Source organism: Cetorhinus maximus, chromosome 1 (genome assembly GCF_964194155.1).
Source record: "Cetorhinus maximus chromosome 1, sCetMax3.hap1.1, whole genome shotgun sequence".
Lineage (NCBI taxonomy): Eukaryota > Metazoa > Chordata > Chondrichthyes > Lamniformes > Cetorhinidae > Cetorhinus > Cetorhinus maximus.
The window spans coordinates 87,837,883-87,850,221 of NC_135879.1; the positions used below are offsets into that span (position 1 = coordinate 87,837,883).

General features: G+C 48.7%; 1 protein-coding gene across 5 annotated transcripts in view; it reads right to left on the minus strand.

Moving 5' to 3' along the window:
- Positions 1-12,339, minus strand: part of prdm5 (PR domain containing 5) — a 368,385-nt gene that overhangs the window by 25,079 nt on the left and 330,967 nt on the right. For all 5 annotated transcript variants that reach the window (XM_078543358.1, XM_078543346.1, XM_078543337.1 and 2 more), the window contains one exon: positions 4,610-4,714. In XM_078543358.1, the coding sequence (XP_078399484.1) occupies positions 4,610-4,714 (105 nt within the window). The remainder of the gene's footprint in view (positions 1-4,609; positions 4,715-12,339) is intronic.

Here is a 12,339-nt window from a genome sequence, read left to right on the forward strand (position 1 = left end):
CGTACGCTTTCTTTTTCTGTTTGATCTTCCCCTCTATTCCTCTAGACAACCAGGGGGGGTCTAGATTTGGCAGTACCACTCTTATTTTTATAGGGGACATGTCTACTTTGTACAATTAGGATCTCACTTTTTAGTGCTTCCCACTGGTTTTCCACTGTTTTATCCTCCAGCAGTGCTGTCCAGTCCACCTCAGCCAAGTCCCGTCTCATTTCTGCAAAATTTGCCTTCCCCCAGTTCAAGACTTTTACTCCTGCCTTATCTCTGTCCTTTTCCATGCTAAATCTAACTGAATTGTGATCACTGTCCCCGATATGGTCGCCAACTGTCACTTCACCCGCTTGCCCTTCTTCGTTCCCGAAGGCTAGGTCTAGAATTGCATCTCCTCTTGTTGGGTTTGTCAGTAATTGGTTGAAAAAATTTTCCTGGACACACTGGATAAATTTTTCTCTCTCAGTGCCCCTTATATTGTTTGAATCCCAGTTGATATTAGGATAGTTGAAGTCTCCTACTATTATTGCCCTCTTGTTCTTACAAGCAGAAATTTGCCTACATATTTGTTCTTCTATCTCCCTTTCACTATTTGGGGGTCTGTTGTTTACTCCCAGTAGTGTGACTGCCCCTTTTTTATTTCTAAACTCAATCCATAAAGCCTCGTTTGTTGACCCATTTAGTATATCATACCTCTCACAACTGGAATTGATTCTTTAACCATTAGTGCTACCCCCCTCCTTTTTTATCTCCTACTCTATCGTGTCTGAAGACTCTATAACCAGGGACTCTATCACACCAGCATGTGCAACCAGTGATGCTGTGCACCAGCTCCTGAAGGGTTGAGGTCCGAATGCGGACACAGCACAAGATGCATCTAAAGTTTCATGGCTGCGTCTCTGAGATGACCCTGATCATGGAGCGCAAGTGAGCTGCCCTCGGCCAGACAGGAGTCAGAAATTCTCAGAGGCTTCGTGAAGATCTATGGAGTGTCCTCACTGTATGTTGTCATCATCCTCCTGCGATCGAGCGACTATTAGGGCCTCCACTGCATCTCCATGACAGGAGCATTCTCACAGAGGGTTTTGGCGCTGCCATAAGCGAAAGTGGAGTGAAGCACTCACAACTGCGAGGTGGGGATCTATGGGGACACCTCACTGCATGTCATCATCACCCGGCAGCAATGAGGGCTTCCCGAGTTCGCCTGCTTCGTCTAGCCAGTGCGAGAGCCTCATCCCCATCATCATCACCACTGAGGGCCCCCTCACCCTCATCGGCATCCATCTCATCCAAGGAGAACTCCAGCTCCTAAGTCAGCTCCTCACTCTGTTGGAACACCAGGATGTAAAGGGCGCAGCAGATGACGACAATGTGTGACGCCCTCTGCGGACTGTATTGCAGGGCACCACCAGACTGGTCCAGGTACTAGAACCGTATCTTCAGCATCCTGATAGTCTGCCCCACCAAGTTGTGAGTTGCTGCACGAGCCTCATTATAGTGTCACTTTGCTGCAGTCTGAGGTCACCGCATGGGTATCATCAGTCACGGCCTCTGCAGGTAGCCCTTGTCCCCAAGTAGCCAACCCTGCAGCCTCTGTGGTCCTGGAAGACTGCAGGGATCTGCGAGCGACTCAGGATGTAGACGTCGTGCACGTACCTGCAGGATGTGTTTCTGGTGGTCGCTCATGAGCTGCATGTTCAGTGAGTGGAGGCCCTTGCGGTTGATGAAGTCCGCCGTGTGTAGGGACAGAGAACTGAGTGCCACATGAGTGCAGTCAATCACACCCTGCACCTGTGGGAATCCTGAGATCAGGGCGAATCCAATGGCCCTTGCATCCTGGCTGTCCCGGTCCTGGACGAAATGCACAAAGTTGTGTGCCATGGAAAAGATGGCATCCATGACCTCAGGGATACATCTGTGGGTGACGGATAGTGAAATCCTACAGGGGGCACCTGTGGAGCCCTGAAAGTAGCCACTGGCATAGAACTTGAGCACCACGGTCACTTTCACAGCCACTGGCAGTGGATGCCCTCCATGTCTCCTTGGCGCCAAGTCCTGCAGTAAGTGGCAGATATGAGCCGTCAGGTCCCTAGACATGCACAGTCATTGGTGACACTGGTTCTCAGTCATCTGCAGGAATGGCAAGCAGTGCCTATAGACCCTGGGTGTCGCTAGGCACCGACAAGCCACGGCTCGCTTTCGTTCCTGGGCAGCATGTGCAGGAGCCACTGCTGCCCCTTCTTTATGAGGTTGCTGCTCCGGCCTTTGCACAGCCAGGAGCCTCAGTCACTCTCTCCTCAGTCTTCTATGGTTTCTGTAAGCCATCAGGCGTATAGCTAGGTCACCAGGATCCATGATCCTGATGTGGTCCTCCTGCAGCATGAAAGAGAGAGAGACGTGATTATCATGGCTGTACTTAGCACCTTTCCTGGCCCTGTGTGACTACCCCTTAACGCTTCCCGGGGAGTGCTGGTCACCCCTCGGATGCTCAGAGATGAGTGCGCTGCATGGCTGCCCTGTAAACCTGCGACATGGGGGGACACTGGTCCAAACCAGGATGCTGAGATTGCAAGAGGCTGTGAGCGCCTCCAGCAGTGACTGCTACATGGCCAGCATTGGTGAGGAGATTGCACAATGTGTGCAGTCCAACTGCTCTGCGATCCAATAAAGTGGTGGCGGACTCGAAGTCTGTTCTTGGGGTGTGGGGCACTTGGTGGCCCTTTGGTGCCTCTGCGTTGCTTGCATGGGCAGGCAGGCGAGGAGCCCGACCCCATTCATATCACTGTGGCTGCGCCTGATCTGTCTCATTAGGTGTCCCTAATGCGTGGCCACTTCCCTCGCTTACCCTGACCCCCGCCTGGATTGCCTGTGTGTAGGATACAGTATCCGGTCAGCACGTAACACCTCCCCCTCCCCCCCACCGATCACGGTCACCTCCGAGGCTAGTCAGCACTTTCCCCCGGACACCACCCCCACCCCACCGCCTCAGCAGTTGCTTCCGAGGCTGGCCAGCACTTGCCCCTGCCCCCTCTCCACCCCCCCCCCCCCCCCCCCCCCCCCCACCCCCGATGCCTGTAAACAACAGGTGAGCTGTGGAGAACGTTGCTGCTCACTCACCTCAGTTTCTCCAAAGTGAAGGCCGCCAAGTGAACATCGCCTGCGTGCTGCTGTGAAACACATCGGGGTGCTTTCCCACCAACATGGACGCACAATACGGCAGGGGTCCATGAGCCTGGCAGGATGGCCTTTTAATTCTATGCTGATGTATTACAATTCGCTCCCCACCGACCGATGGCAGGAAACGCGGCCCGCCATCGGCGAACTGAGAGGACGATCGTGACCTGCCTTCACGCTGTCATGAAGCAGGTCACGCCATATTTCCTGCGCTCGCCACCTATCACGCCCGCTGCCAGCGGGCTCGGAAAATTCCGCCCTTAGTCTTAGGAAAGGAAGCAGAACAAGAGGATGAAGTAGCAGTGGGGGACCATTTTGGAGATAGTGACCATAATATAGTTAGATTTAGCGTCATTATGGAAAAGGACATAGATAGAACAGGAGTAAAAATTCTAAATTGGGGCAAGACAATTTTTACAAAGTTGAGAGGTGAGCTGGCGAATGTGGACTGGATACAGCTATTAGAAGGAAAAACTGTCAAATCAGTGGGAGGTATTCAAAGGCAAGATTCTACGGGCACAGTGTAGACATGTCTCCACAAAGAAAAAAAGAGTGGTACTGCCAAATCTAGAGCCCCCTGGTTATCCAGGAGCATACAGGCCAAGATAAAGCAGAAAAAGAAAGCTTATGATAGTCACAAAAGACTTAATACTGTAGAAAGCGTAGAGGAGTATAGAAAGTACAGGGGTGAAGTAAAAATGGAAATTAGGAAAGCAAAGAGAGGATATGAAAAAATATTGGTAGGTAAAATCAAAGAAAATCAGTACATTTACCAGTACATTAAGAGCAAGAGAATAACTGAGGTAAAGGTAGGGCCTATCAGGGGTGTACACAGTAACTTCTGGGTTGATGTAGAACATGTGGGCAGGGTTCTCAATGAGTACTTTGTCTCCGTCTTCACTAAGAGAGGGATGATGCAGACATTCTAGTTAAAGAGGAGTGTGAAATATTGGATACAATAAGCATAGTAAGAGGAAGGAACTAAATAGCAATCCAAATATTGACAGCTAGCAACATCTTCACTTTCACCACTAACACAATAATGTGACAGTCACATAGTTCTATATAACTTCTGAGGGTCGCCACCTTTATAAATTAAGAGTATATTTTTATCTCAATTGTATAATATGGTATTGCAGCTAGGCACACAGGATCATGCCGACCTTCACTAAGTTTTCATATAATTTTGCAAGTATCTTTGCATTTTGGGCTTTTTGCATATTCTTTTCATTGATAGGTTTTATATATATGTAAATATATAAACATTGAATTCACAAAAATTTGAAAAATCACAGGCTACAGCACTGAGACAGAGAGGTTATCTAGGACAATGCTGGGATATATTGCATCATATCTGATTTGTTATATACCCAGATCAGGTGCTTACTTAATGCTGTCTTTGCAAAATGGAACAATCAATATCTTTAAAAAAGACTCAGTTACTTACATCACATTGGAATGGTTTTTCTCCTGTATGGGTCCTCATATGTTCATCTAGGCCCCTTTTTTGACTAAAAGCCTTGTTACATTCCGAGCATTGGTAAGGTTTTTCCTGGGGAATCGACAATAGAAAAAGTGAAAGTGAGACAATGCAGAAACCCAGAAATTACTGAAGACAAATTTGGTGCTGGGAAGTGTGTGTGTTTTTTCCCTTGGAGGGATTCAGCCAGTGAAAAATATCAACTTGATTGCAAAGGCCTCAGTAAAGGCTGAGAAAATCAACTCCTCCAGGTTTTCTTATCGTCACCCATCAGTAATTTAATAAAACAGTTATGTCTGTCATTGGAGGAATTTCTTCAGTTTATCCTGTTCTGTGTAACACCATAGATTAGATTAAACAGAAAAAGGGATATTTACCTGTTTTACACATGCACTTAATTAACTTTAAATTCCAAGGAAATGCATATTTATTTGTGGTTTCAAATTCTACTCAAAATCCCAAGGAAATGCATATTTATTTATGGTTTCAAATTCTACTCATTCAAAGTACAAACTTAAATAAATGGCTATCTTGTTAGTAGCATAGACGCACAGAAATTTGAAATGACATAGTCACAAAGACCCTATAATATTGGGGGGGTGGGGGGGGGTGGTGGTTCCTGGCTTCCCGAATCATTATTCAGTGACCACTGCTAGAAGTGCATATGTGAAGACTTTGGGCAAGGACAGCATTAAGACCTCATCCATGTTAAGTAGACTGCCATCATTCATTACCTAAGCTCACAAATGACAACTTCTACTTGATAGCAGAAGGCACCTGGCAGGTGTGGAACCATACCCAGGTAAAGAGATAACGCTCACAGCAGGAAAATGTAGAAAACTGGGAGAAACAGAGGAACTAGTTGAAATGAAACAGATGTAAATACAAAGGCCTAAATTTAAAAAAATATTTTGCCCAAGGCATAACATGTAATTATGGAGCCACATGGTAAACCTGGAGCGTGCCGTGAATGCAGCACACTAAAACAAATATGTTATCCAGAAGCCCAATACTCCCAAGGGGCATATCGAGATATTAATATACTGGTTGCATAGCCTAATTCTAACTGAGTCATATTTGAACCAGTCTCTGATTTCAACAAAGACTTTCAAGAAATTTTAATTTCATAATGTCTGCATAAAACATCAGAGTATATGGAGCTTTCAGCATATTGAAGCATATGAAGACTTTCAGCAGAAATAGCTGCTTGATTTTTGGTTTCAAAAATTATAAAGTAGATGCTGTGTTTGAGCAGAAACATAAAGCAAACCTGTCACCATGAATTAGCGACCTAACTCTACTTAGACAACACCAGAACAGCTGTGTAGAGAAAACAAAACATGCTACAGATTGACACCAAAAAATGAAAGCTGAGCACACTTAGTTAATCTTGGAATGAAAATTTCCATTTCGTTAACCTTGGTGTATTTGCCACTATAGAGATTGAGTAGGGAGGTCTTGTGCCACAGTGGTAGCATCCCTACTTCGGGGTCTGAAGCTCAGGCTCAAGTCCCACTTCAGAACTTAATGGTCATGGAACATATGTTCATAACATGGCCATACACATTGCTTATCAGCCTGTAAATCCTTCCAAAATGCCTGATGGCAGGTGGTAAGAGTGAAGAGTTTCCTGGTCAGCCATAGTACAGAAGGCAACAGCAAACCACTGCAGTACTTTGCCAAGCATCATGGACCAATCCAATGGAAGTTCATGGTCGCAATGCCAATGGGTATGATCGTATAGCCATTACAGAGACATGGTTACAAGGAGATCAAAGCTGGGAACTAAATATTCAGCGGTATGTGGCTTTTCGAAAGGACAGGCAGGGAGGAAAGGGTGGCGGGGTAGCTTTGTTAGTACAAGATGGAATAAGTATGATAGCAAGAAATGATCTTGGATTGGAAGATGTAGAATCCATATTGGCGGAGGTCAGAAATGACAAGGGGAAGGCGACAGTGATGGGAATAGTCTATAGGCCCCCTAACAGTAGATATACTGTAGGACAGAGAACAAATCAGGATATAATGAGGGCATGTAAAAAAGGCAGTCCATTAATCATGGGTGACTTTAATCTTCATGTAGGTTGGGAAAATCAAATTGGCAGAGGTAGCCACAAGCAAGGATTTATAGGGCAGAATTTTTCATCCCGTGGGCAGGCTCGCACCCGACCCGAACGGGAGTAAAATAGCACACGATGACATTGGGTGAGCCCTCCATTAATTAACAGGCCACATAATGCCCTTAACGGTCCAACTAAGTGTGATTTTTCCTTGCCCGTGCAAATTTCTCCTCATCGCATGGGCAAAATGGGAGGTGGGTAGCCGACATTTTCACAAACCTCATCCAAGGGCGGGATAAAAAAGGTTAGCAGCATTGCCAGTGAGAGCAGTTTTGGAGATAGTTTGCAGCTGGTTGCTTATTGGTACTTGGTATCTTCACCTCTATTTGGGGCTTCATTTTTATCATTTCCAGGTCTCACTGCTGTCTGCCAGGCCCCTGGAGGATTCAGACTGTGTGGACCTTTCCAGGTATCAGACAGCCTTCTTTTACCCTGGTAATGGGGATTGTGGTCCCTGCTGGTGGCACCTCCTCTAATAAGGGAGAGAGGGGCAGAAGGAAGAGGACCATGTGTCCCTATGCAGCTTTCAGGGGAGAGGCCTGTGAGAGAAGTGCAGGCACAAGCGGCACAGGGTCAGCAGGAAGTCCAAGGTGGAAGGGGCCACAGAGATGCCACAATCCTACTGCCAGGGTTTACAGGCAGCAATGCAGCTACCTCAATATGTCTGAGGTGCAGTGCCGAAGGAGGCTCTGCCTCTCAAGGGAGACCGTAACCTCAGTTTGTCAGATGATTGGGCCTGAGATCAGCTCTGACTGTGTGGGTGGAAACCTCATGTCAGTGGCTCTGAAGGTCACAGTGGCCCTCAACTTCTATGCCTCCAGCTCTTTCCAGGACTCAGTGGGGAATTTGTGTGGAGTCTCCCAATCAGCGGTCCACAGTTGCATCAAGCTGGTGACAGGTGGGTACTGACATTTATTCTTTACCGTATGGACGAGGCCAGCCAGGTTGAGCAAGCCAGAGGCTTTGCAGCAATTACTGGATTCCTCTGCATCCAGGGTGCCATCGGCTGCACACACGTGGCCATCAAGGCACCAGCGGGTCTGCTGGGTGCCTCCATCAACAGTAATGGATTCCACTTCATGTACATGCAGATAGTGTGAGACCACAGGATGCAGATTCTGCAAGTCTGTGCAAGATGCCCTGGCAGCTCCCATGATGTGTACATCCTAAGACACTCCCAGGTGCCAAGACTCTTCAGTGCTTCAGCCCGATTGGATGGATGGCTGCTGGATGACAAGGGCTATCCATGGAAGAGGTGGCTCATGACTCCTCTCCACCACCCAAGAAGAGGCAGAGAAGCATTACAATACGAGTCAATCCTCCACAAGGGAGGTGATAGAGAGAACCAAAGGGTCTTCTGAAGATGCGCTTCCGATGCCTGGACCGTTCAGAAGGAGCACTACAATATTCCCCAGAGCGGGTGTCACTGATAGTGGTTGAATGCTGCACTCTCCACAATCTGGCACAGGCAAGGGGGGGACCCACTGGAGGAAGAGGGTCTTGACGCAGCTCCACAGGTCACAGAGGATGTATCCAGTAGTGAGTCAGGAGAGGAGCACGGTGAAGAGAACGCAGAGGGTGTGGAGGCAGGCCTCAGTAACCTCCAGGGAGGCAGGGACACCTTGATCCAACGCTCCTTCAGCTAGGCTACCAAAGATCAGCTTCAGACACATGTCAGGGCTGCTGCCTCCATCCCGGATGTCAGAAAGAACACAAAGAACACTCAGTGCCTGTGCAATGAAGTTCAGAACCATTTGCATCCAGCATTACATACTGGCATTCCCCGCACCAAATAAAAAGGTAAAGCATACTCAGGCCATGATGACAAAAACATAATTTATCTCATTTTGACAATTCCAAATGATTTACATAAACTTCTCTGGTCTTCATTCCCAGGCCAGTATACATAAATTCAACATAAATGAACACAAAATCACTTGTGACCTGTCTCTCTTGTGCTCATGGTGCTTTTAAATTACATTTGCGGGGTCTGCGTCTTGGTGCTCCCCACTTACTGGCACTGGAGGCAGCCTGCTGATTCTGCTGTCTTGTTGACCTTGATGACCTTGGCAGTCGTCCTCTGGCAGTGAGGCCTGTGCTGGCCCCGCCTGGTAGGGAGTGGCCAGTGCCACGGCTGGCATCTCCCCAGTTGCCATAGCCTCATCAGATGCCACGGTCACTGGCAGAGGGGCAGAGAAGCTGCTGCTGTCATCCAGAGCGCCCTGACAGTATCCCGCAGGGATAACAGGCAGCTTGTGTGCCAACATGAGGTCGCTCCAGACCTCCCTGCTCAACGCTGATGGACGGGCACCTAGCTGGGATACTGGGTGCCTCATCTATCTCCCACACTGACACTGACAACCTGAGCTTAATGCCTATGTGAGGGCTTGCAGGTCCAAGCGCATCCCCAGGAATCCCTCATTCCGTCCTGGAGCTGCCTCTCCATGAGAGTCGCCTCTGTCAATGGAGGAAGCAGTGTGCTCGGCCATGAAGGTCAATGCAGCGCTCATGCTCCACATGGTCTCCTCCATCACGGAGACTGTGGCACACAGACCCTAATGGATCTCTGCCAGGTCCTCCCGCACATCTCGCTGGACATCCAGCACCTGCCGCTTAATAGATGACTCCAGGGGCTCATCATCAGCCTTCAACTGATCATCGACCTGGTCCCCAGCAGCCCTCTGACTGCCAGTGCCCTGGGCACTCGCGACCTCCGCCTGCACCTCAAGCAACTGTGAAGCGCCCTCACCAATGGGCACCGAGATACTAGCCGCCGGTATAATGCCCACCAGGGTGCTGATATCTGTGCCGATGCCTGCTTCAGAGAGCAGGTGTAGCGCAGGTGAAAATGACACCTGGTGGTCCTCCAGTGTCAGGGTGGCCCTTCAGGGTCTGAAGATCTGACACCTGCTGGCGAACCTAAAAGGGAGAAGAAGGTCATGCCACTAGCTAAAGTTGTCACACTGTCACTGTGCATACCAGGTACCCTGGTGAGACAATGAAGATCTGCATCATGGTGCCAATGATCAATGGGGACTCCAGGTTCAAGGCTCCCATCAATGAGGAGACGACACGAGAATGGTTGTACAATCTGAAAGTCTCATCTCTGTGTACTGCGCTTTTACCTTTGTCTGGCACCCCCACCTCTCCAAGCCCGGGAGCGTGCTGGCTCTCCGGCTCCGGGGCATTTTGCTCGAACCGGGAGAGAAGGTTGAGCGGGCCTGCGGCTTGGCTTCTCCTGAAAAGACAGAGGAGCATTGATTAGTCCACTCTCTACCTGCAGCTCCATTGCAGCCTGGCCAACCCCGCCTGATGAACACCTTGGAGGGCACATCCGAGTTGTGGGCTTCGAGCCACAAGGCACTCAGTCCGAGCAGCCAGGGCTCACCCCCTTGGCCAGCTCAGGCATCATTGACAGTTGACACTCAGACTCGAGCACCCCTGAGGTCCATGGGGGACGGCTACACCTAAACACTTCTAAACACTGATCGATTCCAACACAGTACTCACCCTTCCTGAGTGCAGCAGGTCACTGATGCGCTTCCAGCACGGCACCCATGTGTGCCGCACAACAACATGGCTCCTCACCAGGGCTTCCATCTACTCCATGCCCGCTTGGTGAGGTGCAGTGGCCTCCACCTCCCATCTCTGGGGACAAGGGTGCCTTTCCTGGCAGCCACCTCCTCCAGGAGGACAGCGAGGCACTCATCAGAAAGTTGGGGGGACGGGTGCCCAACCGACCTGCCCTCCTGTCTGGTGTTTGCTGCCGCACTCAAGTCCATCTTTACAACGGCAGACAGACGTCCTCCCCGGCAGCCTTTCTGGGGCTGCCTGGGCTGTTTTTAAGCCAGCTGCCGGGTCGCCATTGGACCCGGCGGCTGACAGGCCAAGGCCCCTGCTCGGCCCTTCCCGCCCAGTGCCGATCCTTGTAGTTGGGACCCGATCACGGGCAGTGGGCGGTTTCGCGGCTGCTCCTGGGCCTGCCTGCCGTGCCCGCCTGGCGAGGGGAAAATCGTGCCCATAGAGTGTGTTTGGGACAGTTTCCTAGGACAATATGTTGTGGATCCGACCAGGGGTCAGGCTATTTTGGATCTGGTAATGTGCAATGAGGCAGGTTTAATACATGATCTCTAAGGCCAGAATAATGCCATCAGCGTGCGGGCGCATGCGTCCCAACGTCATCGCACGTCATTTCGATATTGTGTTCAGCGGGCATGCTCCGGAGGCAGCTGCGTGCCCACCAAACTGTCAAAGGCATATTAAGGCCATGCCTATTAAGGCCATTAAGAAAGTTAACATTATTAACACTACTGACTGTCCAACCTTAAGGCTGAGAAGTGCCCAAGCAGCCAAGCATCCACGGACAGGATGAGGCTTCCTTAAGGTTTTATAAAATGAATAAATAAATTTGGTAAATTTGACAAACATGTTACATGAGGGGATATGTTTAAACAATTTTTTACTTGAATTTTTAAAAACTTTTATTGCCCAGTCAATTTCCCTGAGGCGATTGCTGTGCTCTTTCGCGCGCATGCAGGAAAGAGCTCAGGCCCCGACTCTCCCTCCTCCCTGCACAGGTAGCACTGAGCGCTACGGCTCCGCACCCACCCCTGCCCACTCCCACCCAGCCCACCCAACATAGGTAAGATTTAGCCCTAAGTAAAAGATCTCCTAGGAAACAGTGACCATAACATGATAGAATTTAGCATTCAGCTTGAGGGAGAGAAATTTGCGTCGGAAACAACTGTGCTAAACTCAAATAAGGGCAATTACAAAAGAATGAGGGCAGAGTTGGCTGGAGTAGACTGGGAAATGAGTTTAGCAGAAACGAAGGTTGATGAATAATGGCAGATGTTTAAGAAAATAGTTCATGACACACAACAAATGTGTATCTAAGTGAGGAAGAAGGATTCTAGGAAGGGGTTAAACCAACCATGGTTAACCAAGTCAACGGTGGTATCAAATTGAAAGAAAAAACATACAGTGTGGCAAAGATTTGTGGTAAACCAGAGGATTGGGAAAGCTTTAAAAACCAACAAAAGACCAAAAAATAAATAAAGAGGGAGAAAATAAACTTTGAGGGTAAACTAGCAAGTAATATACAAATGACAGCAAGAGCCTCCTTAAATATATAAAAAGGAAGAGAGAGGCCAAAGTGAACACAGGCCCCTTAGAGAATGAGGCTGCGGAAATAATAATGGGGAACAGGAAATGGCAGAGGAGTTGAATAAATACTTTGCATCAGTCTTCACTGTAGAAGACACTAATAGCATTCCAAAAATACTAAATAAACAAGGAGCAAAAGGAGGCTGGGGAGGAAAGAAATACAATAACCATCATCAGGAAAAAAGTATTAGTGAAACTAATGGGGCTAAAGGCTGATAAGTCTCCTGGACCTGGTGGGTTGCATCCTAGGATATTAAAGGAAGTAACTACAGAGATAGTGGATGCACTGATAGTAATCTTCCAAGAAGCCTTAGATACTGGAAAAGTCCCAGAGGATTGGAAAACTGCCAATATAACACCCTTGTTCAGAAAGGGAGGGAGACAAAAAACAGGTAACTATGGGCCAGAGAG